This window comes from Humulus lupulus, chromosome 1, assembly GCF_963169125.1.
Source record: "Humulus lupulus chromosome 1, drHumLupu1.1, whole genome shotgun sequence".
Lineage (NCBI taxonomy): Eukaryota > Viridiplantae > Streptophyta > Magnoliopsida > Rosales > Cannabaceae > Humulus > Humulus lupulus.
This window is the reverse complement of record NC_084793.1, coordinates 306,358,901-306,380,937: the sequence shown is the minus strand read 5'-3', so window position 1 is coordinate 306,380,937 and position 22,037 is coordinate 306,358,901. Positions and strand designations below refer to the sequence as shown.

At 36.0% G+C, this 22,037-nt stretch overlaps 3 protein-coding genes across 3 annotated transcripts; 2 read left to right on the top strand and 1 right to left on the bottom strand.

Moving 5' to 3' along the window:
* The first annotated feature begins 515 nt into the window (after positions 1–515).
* Positions 516–2,107, top strand: LOC133812697 (peroxidase 72-like). The gene is made up of 4 exons (XM_062246494.1): positions 516–856; positions 946–1,137; positions 1,227–1,392; positions 1,483–2,107. Exons 1-4 carry the CDS (start codon positions 629–631, stop codon positions 1,896–1,898), a joined length of 1,002 nt encoding a protein of 333 aa, XP_062102478.1. The 5' UTR covers positions 516–628; the 3' UTR covers positions 1,899–2,107.
* A 3,400-nt stretch (positions 2,108–5,507) lies between these two features.
* On the bottom strand, positions 5,508–6,383 carry LOC133781228 (uncharacterized). The gene has a single exon (XM_062220291.1). It carries the CDS (start codon positions 6,381–6,383, stop codon positions 5,508–5,510), a length of 876 nt encoding a protein of 291 aa, XP_062076275.1.
* A 9,834-nt stretch (positions 6,384–16,217) lies between these two features.
* Positions 16,218–16,730, top strand: LOC133781212 (uncharacterized mitochondrial protein AtMg00810-like). Its single transcript, XM_062220290.1, has 2 exons — positions 16,218–16,506; positions 16,561–16,730. Exons 1-2 carry the CDS (start codon positions 16,218–16,220, stop codon positions 16,728–16,730), a joined length of 459 nt encoding a protein of 152 aa, XP_062076274.1.
* Positions 16,731–22,037: the final 5,307 nt, after the last annotated feature.

The window sequence follows — 22,037 nt, the reverse complement described above, 5'->3', positions numbered from 1 at the left end:
CTAATCAACAATTGATTTTTAGATGCAACATCACGATTCTTGTCTACCAACTTAACCCTTGTAAAAATTCAAACAATCATAACACTTCGTATACATAAAACCTTCTATTATTGCTCAATTGTTGTTAGACTTTTTCTCGTTTCTTGCTCAAAATGATAGTAACAATAGACTTGGTGTTATTTACCAAGAACTTTCTGCAATTGGATACTTTAGTTTCAAGTTAGTTTGCTTCATGAAATTACCTTGGAACTCTTCCACCAATCTTGTAAATTTTAAAAATTATTAGAAAGATTGTTTGTTTCATTGGTTTAGACATCATTATGGACTAGTACACCTTAAGCATGGAAATTTCTACCAACTCCAACCTGCTTTAGCTTTGTATCGTTATGCCATATTAGTGTAAAGTTAAACTTAGCTATCTAACAACTCCAGCTTTGTTCTCTTTTTTTTTAATATATCTTCATAGACTTATTCCACAAACTCAGTCCTATAAATACCCTTTAAGGTTCCCTTCAATACCATCAAACCAAGTCTTGTGATCTTCTTCTCTCATCTTACAAAAGAAAAAAAAGATACCAAGTGTTTCTTTTGTGTCCTTAGAGAGTTTTGATTGAGAGAACAAAACATTATGGCTCAGCAATCTTTGAGCTTCCTCTTAGTTCTTTCTCTCCTTGCTTTTACCCCACTTTGCTTGTGTAACAAGTATCAAGGCGGTTATCTGTACCCGCAGTTTTACGACCACTCATGCCCCAGAGCTCAGGAGATTGTCAAGTCAGTTGTAGCCATGGCTGTAGCTAGAGAGGCTCGCATGGCTGCTTCCTTGCTTAGGCTGCACTTTCATGATTGTTTTGTTAAGGTAAATATGATCAATGAACCAAAAGCCTTGCTACTAGTACTATATGATTACTATAATTAATCAAATACTTTCATCTACTTTGTTCTCAGGGCTGTGATGCATCTTTGTTGCTCGACAGCAATGGGAAAATAGTGACCGAGAAAAGGTCCAACCCGAACAAGAATTCAGCTAGAGGATTCGAAGTACTTGATGAGATTAAGGCTGCACTTGAGAGGGAGTGTCCCAACACTGTATCTTGTGCTGATATTTTGGCTTTGGCTGCTAGAGATTCTACTGTTATCGTAAGTCAATACACTAACTTGTGTGACGTTTTAAAGTTTTGGCATAACCAATATTGACTAGGAGAGTGGCTTTGGTATGATTTTTACAGAGTGGTGGACCCAACTGGGAAGTCCCTCTTGGAAGAAGAGATGCCAGAGGAGCAAGCTTAAGTGGCTCAAACAACGATATCCCAGCTCCAAACAACACTTTCCAAACCATTCTCACCAAGTTCAAACGTCAAGGACTTGACTTGGTTGATCTTGTTGCTCTCTCTGGTACACTTTGTTCACTACTTTTATTCTCTTTTTTCAACTGTCTTTTTCTACTAAGTTGATCATAACATAGTTATAATAACAATGTTGCAGGAAGCCACACCATCGGAGATTCTCGTTGCACCAGCTTCAGGCAGAGACTTTACAACCAAACAGGCAATGGCAGACCAGACTACACCCTTCACCCAAGCTATGCTGCAGAGCTGAGAAACCGGTGCCCGAGATCCGGCTCAGACCAGAACCTGTTCTTCTTGGACTTTGTTAGCCCAACCAAGTTTGACAACACCTACTACAAGAACTTGTTGGCCTCAAAGGGTCTTTTGAGCTCTGATCAAGTTCTTGTGACCAGTAGTGAAGCCTCCAAGAACTTGGTGATTCAGTATGCTGAGAACAATGAGCTCTTCTTTGAGCACTTTGCCAAGTCAATGGTTAAGATGGGAAATATTTCTCCACTGACTGGTTCAAGGGGAGAGATCAGAAAGAACTGCAGAAGGATCAACAGTTACTAGATCACTATATAAGTGGAGAAGTTGATGAAATGACATCTATTGTGTTTTTCTAAGTTATCTTTGTGTTGTGTCTTGCGTTGGGCAATTTTAATTGCTATTTTCTTTTGTGAGTATTTCTTGAAGATTCAGAGTGTTTCTTCGGCAACAATTTGAATAAGTGAATAAATGAAATTGAATTTTTAAGTGAATAAAATTATGGTTTGACTTGACTTGAGTGCTCTGTTATCTGTTATTGTCATCTTTTCTATTTCTTCTGGGACTTGAAAATGACTTAATATATGCAATCAGTGTTCCAAGAAAAGATAATATATATATATATATATTTGTATAATCAACAACCACAGAGAGATCAGTAATGTACGAATATACAAAATGGAACCTGCGACGACACACTAAAATAATTTAATTTTTATTGCAGGAAAGAAAAAACCAATTTTCCAACTAAAGTCAGTGTTGTTAACTGTTTGTAGCATGCTTTTCTTGTTCTTTTTAAAAAAAACATATACAGTGTTGTGAATTTTTTTTGATGCCTTGGTAGGAAAGAAAATGAGAAGGAAGAGAAAAGTGAATGAAATTTTTTGGGTGGGGCCATTAAATTTTTTCCTCTTCTATTGGAGAGGAAAGTTTTATAAACACAAAGGAAAGTAATTATTAATTTATTTTTCTTCAATATAAGAGTAATATAGTAATTTCAAAATAAATAAATTTTCTTTCTTTCACTCACATACCAAATAACTATCAAAGGAAATATATTTTCCATTTTATCTCTCCTATTTTTTTTTTTAGAATTGCTAAAGAGTACCACTGGTGCCCAACACCACAAGTAGGTGATATATAGCTATTGGTGCAATCCAATATCGGGTCCCACTTATTTGAATTTAATAAGTATTATGATATATCGTTAACCAATTATGAGGTAACACCTCATGTGTTGTTGGGCACCTTAAGATGCCAAATAACAATATATTTTTTTTTATCTATTTCAATGTTTAAAAAAACGGTTTTGAGGCACGCCTTAGCGTGAGGCGAAAAAAAAATGCACCAAGGCGTGCGCCTTGCTTAGCAGAGGTGAGGCGCTGAGTTGAGGCGGGTAAGGCGGAAATTGGCTGAGGCGTGGGGTGTATTTCGTAATGGGCTTTTTTATGCCCAAAAAGACCCAACATAAAAAACTGGTCTAAATAAGCAAAAAAAAAAAAAACTTATCTTAAATAGGCCCAAACCCAATAAAACTTAAAACATATATTTTAACAAGCCCAATAAAACTTAAAACAAATAAAATTACAAACCCTAACAACTCACTCACTCAGCTTCTCCTCTCCCTCTCGTTCATCTCCTCTCCTCTGCCTTTTGTTCATCTCCTTAGCCCAAAAACCTGCCAAAAATGAAACCGGCCTGCCTTCCTCCCTACCTCTCTGCATAGCTGCTGAAGCTTCTTTCCATAGTAGACTACAGCTTCTATGTTTGAGTACATTTTATGACATTATTTATTCTATGTTTGAGTTTTATAATATTTCTTATTCTATATTTTATGGTATGTTTGAGTTTTATGACATTTCTTATTCTATGTTTGAGTTTTATAAGACACATTGATCTTACTTTATATCTTTAGATGTTATATAAATATATTTTTAATTAAATATTTAAGGCATACGCCTCAATGCGCCTTGAGGCGTACGCCTCGCCTCACAAAAACAAAACGCCTTGAGGCGTAAAAGCGGTATTTTAAACATTGATCTATTCTATATTTTCTTTCCTCCATTCCAACCAAGTTGTAACACTATATTTCTCCAAAGAAAAAAACGCACTATTTTTGTCCTTAAAAAAGAATTATTTTTCTTTTATAATTTCTATTACATTTTAAGATGGAGAAATCCCAGTAACTAGTTGCCATTTTACATGGATGCTGTCGTTTTTCAAGGTACAATCATTCTCCAGTAATGTCGTTTTCTAAGATGGTATCTCAAGCCAGTGTCGTTTTTCCATCTCAAAGACATTAAAGACTTAACTAGCTAGCATAGTAAAATATCAAATTAAAGCAAGAAACATGATTCTATTCTATATGATAGTATTGTAAACATAACTGTTGTGTAAAATCGATACGCAAGTGCACGTAATCGTAACAAGTAATAAAGAGTAAGTGAGATCGTTCCCACAAGAACTGTATATTAAGTACCAAAAATTAATTCTTATTTCTATTTGGCTTACGATAATTGAGTCTCAAGAATTAACTAAAATTGTAAAACCAAAAATCTAAAATGAACTTCAAGAACTGAAAATAAACAACGTTAAGAAAATTCAATGGATTAAAAACTAGGACAATCAATTTCATCAACCATCCTCTTTAATTCTTATTAACACAAATCTTACTATTCAATTTTTCTCTTGTGATAGCAGGTCAACAATAATAACTTATATTCGTACTAGGATATATAAGTCTCAATCTTATGCAAATTTTCTACATCTCTGTGATAAATAAACATAAGATAGGCATTAAGATTAACAACTCTAAAACTACACAGACCACACATGTACTCTCATCCTAATATGAAATCTATGTTTATTCAATTATAGCATATTCAATTCTCACTTCTCAGATTTCGAATCAAAATCATATATTTCATGTCAATGGTGATCAATCATTCACAAGCATTATAATCAAATTGAATAAATCACAAGATAAAATTGAAATCATACAACTTGCCTTAATTTAAAATAAAGGTTCAGGAGAATCCATTAACACCCTAGAAAAAGAGTTTAGTTCATGATTAAATTCATAATAACCATAGAAGAAATGAAAAGCATCCAAAATACAGAAATTCAAAGTAGAAAAGAAGAAAAATGTAATGAATTCTTCGACTCCACTTGCAATCCTCCACAATGTGCCTTCAGCCGTCTCCTAGGGTTAATCTCCTTTTTAAAAACATCATTAAGAAAGCTTTTATAATCCCTAATTAATTATGTGCAAAAGGACAAAATTGCCCTTGAAAAATGCCCTAACTTCGGCTTCCGTATGGACTAGCGCCGCGGCTCCATGTGATAGAGCCACAGCTCTAGTGCATTTTGCGATCTGGGATTCGTCTCTGACTTCTTGTAGCGCCACAGCTCTACTTGATAGAGCCGCAACTCTAATTCAGATTTTATAGAGCCTCAGCTCTATCGGATAGAGCTGCAGCTCTAATGCTGACATATTTTTTTTTCTTCTCTGAAACTCTTAGGGCTGCGACTCTACACCATAGAGCTACGGCTCTAATTCCAACTTTTCACCAAATCATCAATTTGACCCCCGGTTTCGCCTAGTTTCCATTCCTTAGCCCGTTTAACACCGTTTCTTCAAGAAATAAGCGCTTTTCCTCCAATTTCAAGCTATATCCTTCACAACCACACTTAATCCTGAAAACACAATAAACACCGGCATAATATCGCACAAAACCAAATAAAGATTAAAATTGCATCTTAAAACACGCCATAAAAACATACCAAAACTAGTCTAACAATAACCAAGTGACTGTAACTTGTAAAGAAGAAAGAAGTTAGAGTTTTCACCATTACATATTAGTTTTGTTCATCTATCTTTTCAAGCACATTAGAATAAGGGAATGAAGATCATACTTATACCAGACCATCCACCAATAAGCTTTCATAAATCATTATGACTTTTCGTTTTGCCAAACAGTATCTATCATTGATCCCATCAGCCTTAGCATTTGCTGCAGCTAGCTCTTCCTTGATCATGCTGATTTTTTCTTCATATAACTTCAACTCTCTCTCCTTCTCACTGATCATTTCCATTTGTTTATCTTTCTCCCATTTCAAAGTGGAAGATTGCTTCACAAACTGCTTTGCCTCAAGGATATCTGCAAGCCTCTTTTGAAGCCACCAAACTTGAATGTTAAGGTTCAAAAGGTCACAGACATAATCAAACTTGCTTTGGATCTCTTCTTGAGTGATCTTTAAGAAGTTAGGATCTTGCAATGTTTTCACAATCTCACAAACGTCCTCCAAAAATCGCGAGCGACCCTGAGTACTCACTAGAGTACAGTTTGCAGCAATATCTCCATAATTTTGGAAAATGGCTTCAAGAAGAGGTACTGATGCTTGCTTAATCTTATATCCACCAATTGTAACCAAGGAAGAATGAGAACCCACTTCATCCATACTAGAATCGTCATCATTACACATAGCAGCCACTTCAGTTAAGCTAACACTACGAGTTTGGTTTACACTGTCCTTCATTGGACTATCATAGCTTGAATTTCCTTGAGGCTTCTCCTTAGCCAAAAATGAAGTTACTGCAGCCTCCTCAAGCGGAGTCTGTTCAGCAGCAATGTTTATCGAATCAGCTGGTGCTGAACCAGATTGCTGTAGATTGCTGGTGTACTGAAGAGTGTTATCTAGGCTGAATTCTTTAGATCCCTCAGATTGCTTAGCGAAATTTGAAGCATTGATGGTATCCTCCAATGGTGTCTGTTCAACATCAATAGTCATGGAAGGAATAATGGTGGAATTTGGTGACTCTAGATTGATAAGGCAATGCACAGGAGCAACTGGATTGGATTCTTTAGATCTCTGTGTTTGGTTTGAGACATGTATAGTTCAAATGAGCTTAAGTTCTGTTTCCTCTGGTGTGACAGAACCGCTTATCTCAATCTTCACAGGAATTAATCTTGAAGGTGGTGCTTGAGAATTATTTGGAGGTTGACACACCTGCACAAACAATCACCAATTATAAATTTGATACATAATACTACTATGGATATGTGTATAGAACAGTACAACAAAATGGTGGTTTAAAAAGACACTCAGACTGAGAAGAATAACATGTATTAATAATAAAACTAATAGCACAAAGATGAAATCTTTCTCAGAGAAAGGGAATGACATAGGCTGGTACCTTCGAGCACTTTTCAGTTTCACCAGTGATATTAGCAGGTACATCATGAAGCTTAGAAAAGCAGTAGTTTTCAGAGTTTGGTGACACCTCAATGTTTTTAAGAACAAATTCCATATATTCATGATCTGTAAATGAATTTTCAGATTTTGGTGACTCCTCAGTGGTGCTTTGAGACTTCTTAATTGAACTGGTATTTTTTAAAGTTAAAGATTGAGAGTCTATCATTGTGCAACCACGTACCTAAACAAACAACAATAATTCATCACTTGAAGGAAAAAAGAAAAAAAATCACATACTAGACATACCAATACATGGATAGCTATATGCCCATTTTTACATCCAAAGTGAGACAAGTGAAATAGGAAATTGAGCCTCTAAACTCTTTAAATATGAATAAGAAAAATGAATCCTAAATAAATAAATAAAAAGTGTATTTGCAGCATAAATACCCAATATTTTACACTTGTTACACTTAAATACCTAATATTTATTTTTACGGGAAAAATAATCAATGCTCAATATATGTTATTGATAAATACTTAATATTTTTTCTTTGCGGCAAAAATACCTAGAGTTGATAAAATATTACTTGTCAGTACCTCCTGTGTTGGAACTGTTAAGCATATTGAATAAGCAGACATTTGTCACTCTATAATCGTCAATTTCATATTTATTTATTTTTAAAAAATATATTTTTTAAATTAGAAAAATGAATTGAAAAGACATTTTAAATTAATAAAAAATTAAAAGATACATATTTTGATAATAAAAATACTAAATTACATAATTATACATATCTGGTGAGTCAACACTTATCAGCTCCATTTAAGGAAGTATTGAAAAAAGTAATGTTTTAAAAACATTAAGTATTTTTGACGCAAAGAAAATATATTAGTTATTTATCTTTAACATATATTGAACATTGAGTATTTTTGTCGTAAAAATAAAAAATTAGGTATTAATTGTAACAAGTGTAAAACATTAGATATTTACGCTGCAAATATCCCTAAATAAAAATGTACATATATATATAAGAGTATTTAAAAAAAAAAAGCGAGATTATTGAAGGTAGAGACTGGAATAAATGAAAATTCTTTATTTTGTGATGCTTCTCAATATGGAAAATCTCACTTTTTGCCATTTACAAATTCAAGCAGTAGAGCAGATAATGTGTTGGATTTAATTCACACTAACTTATGGGGACCAGCCCCTATATTATCACACACAAGTTTCAAATACTATATTCATTTTGTGGATGATCATAGTAGATATACATGGTTGTTCCCTCTCAAAGTAAATCAGATGCTTTATTGGCCTTTAATCAATTCAAAGCACTAGTTGAAAATAGATTTAACAGGAAGATTAAGGCACTAAGATCAAACTAGGGAGGAGAATATCAAACATTTTCTAACATATTGCACAACAGTGGAATCGATTTTCAGCACCCTTGCCCGCACACATGTAGAGTCCAAGAACTTTACTTAGCTATTTGTTTAGTAGTATTATAGTATGTTTAGTGTTATCTTTGTTACTATGGATTTTTGGTTCAGACCGGGAATTATTTGAACACTCATAGTAATACTTATAGATTTTCTAAGTTTAACCTATAGTTTAAGAATATTAAGTATAACCTAAGGTTTGATTAATGTGACTGATATTTAGGATTATATTATTATATTATAAGGTTTAGACATCAACCAATAGGATTTTAAGCACATGTTTTGAATGGTAATTAAGGATTAAGTATTTTTGAGGATTAAATTAAATAAGGGTAAAGTTTGAATGTTATAGGGTCAGTCAGCAGCTTTGAGTACGTTGAGGGCTTAGTCAAGGCTGTTTACTCCATTCAAACTTAGCTAAAAATGTGTAAATTCGTGTTTAAATATTCAGCGTATGCCGATATATCGCAGCTATAGGGGGCGATATATCGCAGCACGTAGATACGGAAAACACGAATCGATGCACGGTCGCCTCGGGAACAAAGGTCCAGGCGATATATCGCCTATAGGGGGCGATATATCGCCTCCACCAGTATGTTTTCAAATACTTTTGAATTCTTTTCCTTTCAGCCATTCAAACTCCTTCAACAGTACAACATCTTTTGAACGAGTCTTCAGCCTCTGCTGAACGATTATTCAAATGATTTTCACCTAAAAAGCCATTATTTTTATTCAAGTAAAATCAAGATATTTTCATTCCCAAACTCTATAAATAGGACCTAGTACCCAGCCATTATTCACCATTTGCTCTAAGTTCAGAAGCTGCTAGTGTTAAGTGAGTGTGAGAGTGTAAACACTTGGTTTGGGGAAAAACTATAAGCTTAAACATCATAAGCTTATCAAACACTTTGGGAAGTGAGTTCTATAGTATTTCGGTGAGGTTAGATTGATCTTGCAATCTTTGAGGTAAACCCAAAACTCTAGTTCCTTTATGTATTTTATGTTATTTCCTTTCTCAAAACCTTCTACTCAGTCCCCTAACCTTATTCTTATTTTGGTTAGGGAATCCAAGCTCTTAAGCATATAAGTCGGTAAGTATGTTTTTTTATGGTTTAGTCTTTCCATCTCTTTCATTTCATCTCCTTTCTTTAGACTCACTCTTTCTTATGGTTTTAGGAGTGTTCCAAAAGTCCCAACTCAGTCCATAATCCCGGTAACTTTGGTAAGGAAATAGGCTAGAATCAACATGTTATGTGATTATGTTATTGATGGACCCAAAACGGGTATGTTATAAATATTTATAACTCGCAAGCGCACGAATCGTATATGGAATATAGTGTTCGTGTAAGCACGAGATCGAACCCAAAGGAGTTGTCTAAAATAAAAAAGAAAACTATTTTAAATCAAAAGTAATAAATTCTAACCTAGCTCCAAAGATTGATGTGATTTTTGTATAATAAAAGACAATAGTATAGAAATTAAAGACAATATATATAAATAAATAAAAGACAATATATATAAATATAAATTAATAATAGAAATGAAGATGGTAAAATAAGATTATTAAGGATTAAAATCCACAAAATATAAGTTTAATAATATTTATTAGTATATTGATTCCCAAGTTTTAGTGATAGTTAAAATAATTTAAACTATCATTTTCTAAATAGATTTATAATTTTAAGCACAAATTACTTCTAAAAAGATAGGATTTTTCTTCACTTTTCAAAATTATAATCTCAAAGCATTTAGTGTAAATCAATCTAATGAAATAACAAATAAATCAATGAACATTATTTATAAGGCAAAACATAATATTTTTGTTCTAAGCATGGATGTGTACAATTTAATGACACATCTTACACAAAGAATATTATGTTTTAGCACTAATGAAGAACAAAGTGTAAATATGTGCTAACAATCCAAAATACATGATATTTAAGATGAAAGAAGACATTTGAAGAAGAAAATTCCATAAACTTTATTGCACAAAATGGGAAATCAACATACAAAATAAACACTATCTAGTTACATATTGTTTCATCATCACCTTAATAATCTTAAAAAGATTAGAAACTCATAACTAGAATAGCAAATACAAACTAAAAAATTACAACATAAATAGGAAAATTTGGAGGAGAAACCCCCAAAATTTCCTCTAAAAATACATAGAAAATAACCAAAAAGAAGAAGAAGAAGAAGATAGTAGAGAGGTTTTGAATGTGTAGAATTTGGTATAGTAACCTCTCTAAGAATGGACCCCCTAAATGGTCTTCAAAACTCCCTATTTATAGCCACAAATAAGGTATTAAAATAATCAATTCAAATTAATTAAATTGATTAAATTAATTTAATTAATTATAATATGGTAAATAGGGGTAAATTATAGGGTGTAATAATTATGTTTTGGGGTAAAATGTGTATAAAGTGGGGTAAAAAGTGGTATTTTTAAATAAAGAGAAGAGTACAAAAGCAAGCTTTTGTTGGGCTCAAGACAAATAAAGGGGCTGGTGGTGCACTGGCGTGGGCTGGCATTTGGGATTGTGGCTGATGGCTTTGGGTGCTTTGGTGGTGTGAGGCATGATGTGCTGAGTGCTTTGGTGGAGTGTTGATGGCCCAGGCATTGATTGGAGCTTCAGCCATGTGATGAAGAGATGCTCAACGTGGTGGTGGTGGAGAAGCTATTGGGCTTGGGCCCAAATGAGCTTTTAATTTCATAAATGCCAATTTTCTTAGCTTTCTCCCAAAAATACTACTTTTCTCTTATTTTTCTTGCTTTTTTCAAGAGCAAAAACTGCAACAAATCCTCTACAAAAATCAACATAAATTAAATTAAAACTAAATATTTTTAATAATAAAATACACAACAAAAGTTCCATGAAAATATTAATTAAAATTTAATTTACTTAAACATTTAAGCTCAAAATTGCATCTTTTTACTCATAACTTAACAATATTAATTTTAAATAATTAAACTATAACATTTTACAACAAAATAACTATAAAAACACACAAAAATCTATAAAATTAAAATAAGACTAATAAATTCAAAATTAATTAAAAACTTAATAAATCAATTAAAAACTCAAGAATTAAGCAACAATTAGCACATAAAAAGTGGTAAAATAACTCTATTTTGTAGAGTTATCAGTTATCTATATGCTTTATGTTATTAAAAGTGTTATGATATGTATATGTGTATGTTTGTAGGCTTGGGCATATGACCCATATGACTAACAATACCCCAAATGGGTTATGGGCATATGACCTACTTAGCTAGTAGGACCCCACTAATCCCATGGGCATATGCTTGTTTAGTCTATGGGACCCCAAGTAATAATGGCCATTATAATAAGTGTATGTTATATGTATTATGTTAAGTCTTTATGCTTTCTTATGAAATTATGTATATGACTTTGTGTTAGATTTTCCTTACTGGGCATTAGGCTCATTCCTTTCTGTTTTATGTGCAGGAAAATAAGCTTTAGAGGCGGTAAGATTCGTGACGCTTGGAGGATGTGTATCGATGATGAATGGAGTCAAGGGGCCGAGCGTTAATCGATTCTAGGATGTAGTTTCGGTTTTATGTCTTTTTATATGTATTTTCCGCACTAATTATGCAATGTTTTATTATTTTAAATTATGTTTTTGTTTTAAAGACAATGGGATCCCATATCCGTTTTGGTATTTACTTTGTAAATAACTCTTATTTTGCAAGTTATTCAATAAATTATGGTATTTTCGTAAAAATGTAAGTTTTATGTATAGTTTCGTTAATGGTCCAAATAGTCTAGATTAGTGGGTCATTACAACACATCTGAACAAAATGGAAGGGCATAAAGGAAACTGTAACGCCCCAAACTCCAGGGACCGTTACGGTGTGCCTTGTAAACAGTGCTAAACTCGCTAACTGAGTTATTTGGCCAAAATCGTGAACTAAGTATGATTAGCGGTTTAGGAATTAAAAACTTTGGTTAAGATGTAACGTTTCACTAGTACGTTTAGTATATACATTGGGATCCCGAAAATATAAATTTCAGAGTTTATTACAGAAAATATTTACAACAGGCTATTCTAAGCAGCAAAACAGGGTTCAACCCTAGTACCACTTTAAACCTCGGCCGTGGCAGTCAAGCAGCTGCATATGTACACGCCATCACCTAAGCTCTTCAACTCAAGGATGGTCTAGCTTCCTCTTGCCTTTACCTGCACCACACAGCACCCGTGAGCCGAAGCCCAGCAAGAAAACATAGCACTTTACATAAACATTATCAAATGATCATCATTATAATCACACTGAGCGTAAAACTTTCAAACCAATGAGTGAACATCACACGATTCAAGAGGGAGAGTGGCTGCTAGGTAAGCCACTAGCCTCCAAGCACTTATTTCATTCATCGACCCTCGGGGTCGGTCTGGCATTAATGCTCCTTGAGTCATTCAATGCTGATGGTCGATTAGATCTAATCTCTGTTGGCTTGTGTGATCCACGCTAAGGCCATTCTGACTAATGAGTCAGCGCTATGTGACCAGTGTCCAGTATCACTGCCGAACCTGACTAATAAGTCACAGCTTCACAGCTGATACTAACACCTTTGCCAATTCTGACTGACGAGTCAGTGTAACGTGACCAGTGCCCAGTACCACTGCCGAACCTGACTAATGAGTCACAGCTTCACAGTTGATACTAGCACCTTTGCCAAGTCTGAATAATTAGTCAGTACCATGCACAAGTAAGCAATGCTATCAATATATATCATATGCCAGTTATCCAGGAATAGGGCATTCAACATGCTTACTAACAGTTGCTAGCATAATCATGATCATGCACAAACCCAGAGACTCAAGCTCTGACCAATCTCATATTCATCATTCATGGCATGCCCTAATCACATGTTGCTCGTGCATCACATGCATCATACTTAATCATCCAGCATACCTCAGTAATAATCATATGCAAATGGGCAAGATTGCCAGGCATTCATTATGCTATCAATGTTTACATTTAAACATCCAACATGCATCAATCATAGCCATGCATGTCACCTATGGGGTGCAGTTTTCTTACCTTGGGTTCGAGCGAGAATTAATAAAAGAAACGACCTTTGAGAATGATCAGTCCTTTGGTCCTTTAACGGTCACCTAGTCATAACCAAATATAAGGTATCATCAATAAAAATGATCAACATAAGTTCCCAAATCAATATCTAGCCTCCGGGACATCAATCCCCACTCAACTGGGTACTAGGTTCAACCCCGAGGCCTATGGCAAGCATCCCCAGGCCAAAAACCTATTTTTTGCCAAATCTGCCTTGATGGGTCGTGGCTCACCATAGCCATGCCGCGGCTCATCCCCCTGACAGAGACATAATTGCCTCAGAAACCACTTTAGGCCGCGGCACACAAAAGCCAGGCCGCGGCTCATTACCCTGATCAGCCCAAAAACCAGCAACGCACCAGCAAACTCCCCTACGTTTTCCCTCTCAAACCAGCCCTTCAAATCAACTCAAAACCTCTTCCAAACACTCATTCAAACCTCCAAACATCACCCATAACTCACCCACATCAAAACCCAAGTTAAACATCAATTAAACTCCCATTAATTCCTAACTAATACATCAAAATCACAAGCTGAAACTTAATAGAAAGAAACAGGGTATAGCTCAAAACTCAGACTTAATTCCTTACCTTAAGCTGGTTTGAAACCTTCCCAATGGCTGAGCTAGGTCTAGAATCCCCAAGCTTTGATTTCCCTAGCTTGTTCTTCAATTGGCTCTCAAAAATTGAAAGGAGGATGAAGGAGAAACTTTGTACGGGAGAGAAAGAGATAAGGCTCTGTTTCACTCTGTCTGCCACAGCCTTCTAAGCACTCAAAGATGATATAAATCCTTAAGGTCAAAAGATCAGAATGCCCCTAGGCCAATTTAAAAGCTTCTAAACACTCCCAAGGGTAAATCCGTCATTTCCAACCTATACCGTTAATTATAATTAACGCTCTCTAATTCCCGCTAATTCCAACATTCTCAAATGCCAATAAATCATACCCCATTATCCTTTAATTCCCAGTAATGTTCTAATCATCAAAATGACCCCGGGACTCACCCCGAGCCCCGAACTTAATCCCGTTATGACTAGACCGAAAACTTGCTTTCCCATGATCGTCTCACGTCGAATGGCTCGAACCAATCCACATATAATGTGGTAAAATTATAATTCACCCATATGCATAAAATTACACAATCACGCCCCCAACGGCCAAATTACCAAAATGCCCTTACATTTAAAATATGAGCCCATATGCATGCATTCACCATCATATAATAATATAATTCACATAAACATGCATATAATCATGAAATATCATAATAAATCAATTATGGCCCTCCCGGCCTCCTAATCAAGGTCCTAAACCTTATTAGGAAATTTGGGGCATTATAGAAACACCGGCATATCGTCGAAATGGGCATGACCTTATTGGCACAGGCGCACATGCCACTAAAGTATTGGACAGATGCCTTTCAGATAGCTACATACCTGATAAATAGGCTGCCAACGCAAGTTTTACAGGGCAAATCACCATTTGAAGTGCTGAATGGTAAGTTACCAGCCTACAAGGAGATCAAGATCTTCGGAGCATCATGTTTTCCGTGCATCAGGCCATATCAGCAACATAAGCTTAGCTTTCACTCCATAAAGTGCGTAAATTTGGGTTTTAGTGAAGGTCATAAAGGATTCAAATGCCTTAGTCCACAAGGTCGTATATACATCTCCAGGAATGTGATATTCAATGAGGAGGAGTTTCCTTTTGCATCAGGCTTCCTCAACACTTATCAAGAAGAAAAATAAGTATTAGTTCCAATGCCGCAGTCATGGCTTGTACTACCAATAAACACACAACCAACCATAAATAATCAAACAAGTGGAAGTGAAGAAGTCCAATTTGGTGAGAATAACTCCTCAACAGGTTATGACACACCTCGGGAATATCAATCTGAAGAAGAACAAGATACAACCACTACAGGGTCGCCAATCACAGCAGTACCCAACTTATTTCTTGATGATGTAGATGCTCAGGTTGAAAGCCAGACACCAACAGATGAATTTCAAAAAGTAGGTGAAACTGTATTGACACAAGATAAAAGTACAACTGATCAAACACAACAAGCAGATAATGCAGAACAACCAAATAAGCATCACATGGTAACTAGATCCAAAGCTGGAATCTTCAAGCCCAAAGCATTTACTGGGAGTCTACAACCTGATCAACCGACAGGAGAACCAGTTTCAGTAACTGAAGCACTAAAACATGATGGCTGGAGAACAGCCATGAAAGAGGAGTTTATGGCGCTACAAGGAAATCATACATGGGACTTAGTACCACAATCGTCTGATTTTAACAATGTGGGAAGCAAATGGGTATTTAAAAGGAAATATAACTCAGATGGATCTTTTCAGCGCTACAAAGCAAGATTAGTGGCGAAAGGATTTCACCAAAGGCCTGGAGTAGATTTTGGAGAGACTTTCAGTCCAGTAATAAAAACCTCAATAGTGAGAGTGGTGCTCACAATTGTTGTTAGTCAAGGATGGGACATTCGACAGCTTGATATTAACAATGCGTTTCTAAATGGAACACTTGATGAAGACGTTTATAAGCTGAGGCTTTGAAGATGCATCAACGCCCCATTATGTCTGTAAGCTGAGAAAATCCATTTATGGCTTGAGACAGGCTCCTCGTTCGTGGTATGATCATTTAAAGAAGACCTTATTAGATTGGAAATTTGAAGGGTCTAGAGCCGATACATCTTTGTTCATGTTGAAGATAAATCAGTTTGTGATAATAGTCTTGATATATGTCAACGACATAATTGTGACAGGAAACAACTGCAAGGAAGTAAAGAAGTTTATCAACAAGCTAAATACAGAATTTACACTAAAAAACTTAGGCCCTTTGCACTATTTTTTGGGAATAGAAGTCTTTAGAGATGAAACATGCATTTATTTGTCACAGGGACAATACCTCGCAGAGCTATTGCAGAAAGTAAACATGATGAACCTGAAGTCCAGTCCAACACCTTGACCGCCGGTAGAACTTTGTCTGGTCATGATGGAACAATTTTGGAAAATCCTACTCTCTATAGAAGTGTGATTGGAGCACTACAATATTTAAGTCATACCAGGCCAGATATCTCTTTCTCAGTAAACAAACTAAGCCAGTTCCTCAAGGCTCCCACAATGGTACACTGGAATGCAGCCAAGCGAATTTTAAGATACTTAAAAGGTACAATGCATCACGACATACATATAATTCCAAGTAATCATTTATCTTTGACAGGATTCTCTGATGCAGATTGGGCTTGTTGCCCGGATGATAGGAGGTCAGTTGGGGGCTACTGCGAGTTCCTAGGTGATACACTAATGTCCTGGTCTTCAAAGAAGCAATCGGTAGTGGCTAGATCAAGCACTGAATCAGAGTATAGGGCACTTGCACATTTGGCTGCTTAATTGACATGGTTGCAAGGTTTGTTGCAAGAGATGCATTTTAAGTTACCATCTGTACCAATTATATGGTGTGATAACATGGGAGCAAGTGCCTTGGCAAGTAACCCCGTGTATCATGCTCGAACAAAACATATCGAGCTTGATGTGCACTTCATTCGAGACAAGGTAATTCAAAAACAATTGGAGATTAGATATGTGCCTTCACATGACCAAGTAGCAGATTGTTTGACGAAGGGACTAAGTCATTCATGTTTTCAATTTCTGGTGGACAAGCTTAGAGTGACAACATCACCCTTGCGCTTGAGGGGTGGTGTTAAGAATGAAGACAATCCTATTTAGTGCTAATACATAGCATTAATGTAATTAGTCTGGTTTTAGTGTTTCAGTTAGAGTCAGAATAGTCCAGAGAAAATTTCTCTTGTTCCTTGTTCAAAGTTTGTTGTAACGTTCTCCATATTTTATGCCCACAAATGGGTACGTGTCTCAATCGTGTATGAGCATGAATATTCTGTAGTTATTTTCTCTATATAAATATACAAAGATACACCAGTCTCTTGTGAGCTGGAAAGTTTATTCATTCAGTTTAATTGTTCTAATTATTTCTTTGACTGACCAAACACTTTACTCAAGTTATTTCCTTTTCTACCACAGAACATTTTTTCTTCACATAGAATGAAATTGAGAGATTTCCACTTCCACATTTTCGAGTCTCCAAAAGATCTAAAACCAACAACAAAATATTTAAAAACTTGGAGCCCTTTCAAAACTAAATCTGGGTAAGAACCTCAACAAAACCAAAATCTTTTTTTTTTTTTTTTTTTCCTTTTCATCAAGGAAACCCAACTTCACTGTCGTGCTACCCAAGTTTAGTTTTTTTGATACTGTTATAACAAGTAAATGAATCACAGAAAAAATATCCAAAGAAAAAACTGGGTTGGGGTTGGGGTTGTTCTTACAAGATGACGGGTGTTGAAAGCAGGGGGGCATTGGGTTGAGCCTTCAACTTCAGCAATGGTGACCATGCTCCGTTTGTGGCCCTTCATATGTAGTTTTATATCACTTTTTGTTCACGGAGAGCTCTCTCTGCAGATGTTGAAATGCAGGTTACATACTTTGAAAATGGTGGAAAGAAAGAGAAAGAGACACAAAAAGGAGAGATGGGTTTTTGCAGTGCAAAGAAGGGGAGTTGTTTTAAATGAGTGTCCTAGTACTGCTGCTGCTGCTCATATTAGTAGCCAATAAAAATGCATGGAGTAATGGTACATACATCAATGGTGTATTGCCATTCTTTCAAATTTCAATACTGACTTTTTTATTATTATTATATGCCATGAAAATATTTTAAAAATTACACTGGTTTTTTTTCTCTTTTTTCTGAAAAAAAAAATACAAGAGAACAATACAAACCCAACAACCTAAGTAAGGAGGCATATCATCCAAAAGAGTGGAAAATGCATATTACTATCCAAAAAAACAAATTCAATAAGGATTATACTAATATATGTTATATTAATTTATAATATAATGTAATATTATATTATATTATAATATAATGTTTTTAGATTAAATAAATGTGACAAAGAGTGTCACATATTGTAACATATAATAGAGAGTTACAATATTTAGATATATGAGATATATCCAAATAATGTAACATATTTGGTGTTACAAATTTGTAACTTCCAAATATTACCCTTTATTGTGTAAATTTGTTGTTACACAATATTGAGATGAATTTCATAAAGCCATATGTTATATGGCTGTTAGAGATATGATTTTAACCTCAATAATGTGTTTTGTGAGTTACAAAATCATTTGGGATGGTTTGGAACTGTTTGGAAAAACAACACATTTTTTAGTGTTGAAAATGGTCGGTGGCCGCGGCCACTGAATGTTGGTGGCCGCGGCCTGTGGGACAGAGGCTAGTGGTCGCGGCCACTAATGTCTCTGGCCGCGGCCACAGGCTAAAAACTGTCAATTTTTTTTCTTCAGTTTTTTCAATCTTTGTTGAACGGCTCAAAAAACCAAAATAACTCCCAAATCTCATTTTTAATTCCATATTAATCCAATTAAACATTGGTAACAGCCATGGGGGTTGGTGGAATTTGAAATTCAAAAGGTACCTCTAAACTCTATAAACAGGAGCCTATAGCTCACTTGTAAGACACAACATTTCTATCCATTAGAGCACTTGGCTAGAAACACCTTGAGGCTTGATAATTCCATAAAGCATTTCCTACAATCTGTGAGAGATCCCTTAGTGCTTGAGTTAGGAGGAAATAAGCTTTTGGACAAAGGTTTCTGTTATCCCCATTTCCTGTCGTGGGCCCGGGACGATGGTCCTGGCCCATGGGCTGGGCGTTCGGATATGGGTCCAACCCAGGCCCGCTCGGTACGGGAGTAATCAAGGGCTACGGCCCAAGTGTAGTTCCGGACCCGGATGGTGTCCGAGAAGGTGATCCAGGACAGTCGCCCAGGCGATGTATGGTCAGCTGGGATTACGGTCGGAGTGCATGCACAGACGATCCTGGAGCCCGGTAAACGGTCCGGGCCCCTGGTAAACGAAGAGGGACAGAGGTAAATGTACCCAGATCAATTCCTCCAAGATGGCAAGGAAAAGCATCCGTGACCCTGAATCCGCCCCACAACGCATGGGGGTTGTCCCCACTTTTCACCTACGGAAAAGGTCACATCGGGATTGCACGCCGCTGTTTCAGACCTGCGTTGCCAAGTACACTGACTGGTTTTGTCCCCTGAATCTGCCTCGTAACTCGGAGTGCCCAGGCCAAAAGCACCATTTTATCGGGCGACATATAGTTCTTGGGCCGCCCCCGTTGGGCCTTAATTATTCTTGGGCCTGTGTATTTTTATCTTTTGTATTGAGCTTCCGCCAGAGAAGCCAAGAGTATCCCCATCTTTGATGGGCCCGGGTCATACCCGGCCCAGGTCCAGTGTTCCTATGAGCCTATAAATACAGGCGATAGAGCACTGGAAAAAGGATCTCTCTTCAACTTATATACAGTTACTCTGTCAAAACATAGAGAGAACTTCCATTGTAAAAGACTTTCCAAGCTCTAATACAACTGACTCGTGGACTAAGGCTCATTAACGCCCCAACCACGTAAAAATCCTGTGTTAATCCCCTAAATTCCATATCATTAGTCTTAGCTAATATTCATTAGTCTAGTTTCCGAAAATCTCGGTAAACAGTTTCAAACCTTGTTCAAGTTGGTGATCCCCAACACTCTTCACTTTGGTAGTGTGAGTGAGAGTTGTTTATCTTTGTTTCTTGTTCCTTTCTTTCATTCTATTGCTTTTCATTTTTATATTGTTCTTCTCTATTTACTTGTATTTCTTGTTCAAGAGTTGTAATCTTTTCTTTTATTTTGTTTCAAACACTTTACTTTATTTGTAACCTTTTGCTTAGAGTTGTATTTTACTATTCTCTTCTTCTTCATTTTCTTTGTTTATTTGTAATTTTCAGTTATAGAGTTGTATCTCTTTTTAATCAATCATTATTTATTTGTAATATTTTACATAGAGTTGTAATTTATTATTATTTTCATTGAGACAAAATACACATTTCCTAACAATATATATACAAAATATATAAATATATAATTTTTATCAAAAATACATTGTACAAAGATATAAAAAAATTGCTAAGGGCACCACTGGTGCCAAACTATAAAGGTTTAGAGAAGAGATAGATTTCTCATTAATATTATCATCCTTTAAATAGGCAAATACAGGATATTTACAATATATTTTGGAGAACCAATTCACGTAAAGTAGTACTAGAAAATAGCAGTAAGACTAGGAAAGCAAATATTAATTAGAATAAATATATATACAAAGCATATAACAGTATAGACTTTAATTTGGAACAGACTTTGCATTGTTTATATCGTCTATATTCCCCTGCAAGATGGACGGTGGTTGAGCAAGTTCAATCTTAGTAAATAAGATATGAAGACGAGACTTAGGTAGTGGCTTTGTGAAACAATCAGCCAATTGATCATGGCCTGAGATATGTTGCACACGAAGTGTGCCTTTCTGAACTTGATCTCGTACGAAGTGGAAGGCCAGTGCTAGATGCTTCATGCGTGAATGAAAAACTGGATTGGTCGCATAATGAGTTGCTCCAAGATTATCACAGTAAATACTAGGAGGTTGTTGGAGATGAATATCTAACTCTTGGAGAAGAGACTGAAACCATATAACCTCAGCACTAGTGGTTGCCACAGCTCTAAATTCGGCTTCTGTCGAAGATCGAGCGAGGCCCTGTTGTTTCTTTGAACTCCAAGAGAGAGGATTTCATCCCAAATAGACAATATAGCCAGTGGTAGATAAGTAGTTATCACGATCACCCGCCCAATCCGCATCGCAGAAAGCATGAAGTTGCGATAGAGATTGGCGATGGATGATAATACCATGTTGAGACATACCATTAAGGTAGCGAAGGAGTCTTTTGAGTGCAGCATAGTGAAGATTCGTAGGCTTGTGCATGTATTGGGAGAGCTTGTTAACCGCAAAGAAAACGTCTGGCCTCGTTAAGGATAGATATTGTAGACTGCCAACTGGTGCACGATACTCAGTATGATTAGCTAAAGGCAAGCCATCAGTGAGGTTGAGAGAGGGATAAGTGACCATGGGTGTAGGTACCGGCTTAGCATCTGACATCTTGGTACGTTCTAATAAATCTTGAACATATTTATTTTGACTTAAGAACAACCTATGCTCATGAGGCAGGACCTCAACACCAAGAAAATATGAGAGTGACCCCAAGTCTTTTAGGGAGAAGCAAGAGGCTAAGCTAGCGAGAAACACTTGTAGAGCTGAAGATGAAGGACCCATAATAATAATATCGTCAACATATACCAGTAGATAAACAATGAAGAATCAGCAATAGAATTGCAAAATCCATAAGATAGAAGATAAGTGTGGAGCTCTTGATACCAAGCTCTCGGAGCTTGTTTGAGGCCGTAGATAGCCTTCTTAAGCTTGCATACATGAGTGGGGTTATCTTTATCCAGGAAACTCGGAGGCTGTGACATGACGATATTTTCATTGAGATTACCTTGAAGAAAGGCGTTGTTAATATCAAGTTGTCGAATATTCCACCCATTTGTGACTGCAAGAAAGAGCATGAGTCTGACCGTTGTAGGTTTGATAACTGGACTAAAAGTCTATGAATAATCAATCCCAGGCCGTTGATGAAAACCCTTAGCAATAAGGCGGGCCTTGTAACACTCAATTGCACTCGTAGATTTGTATTTAACTCTGTAAACCCATTTCCAGCCAACAATA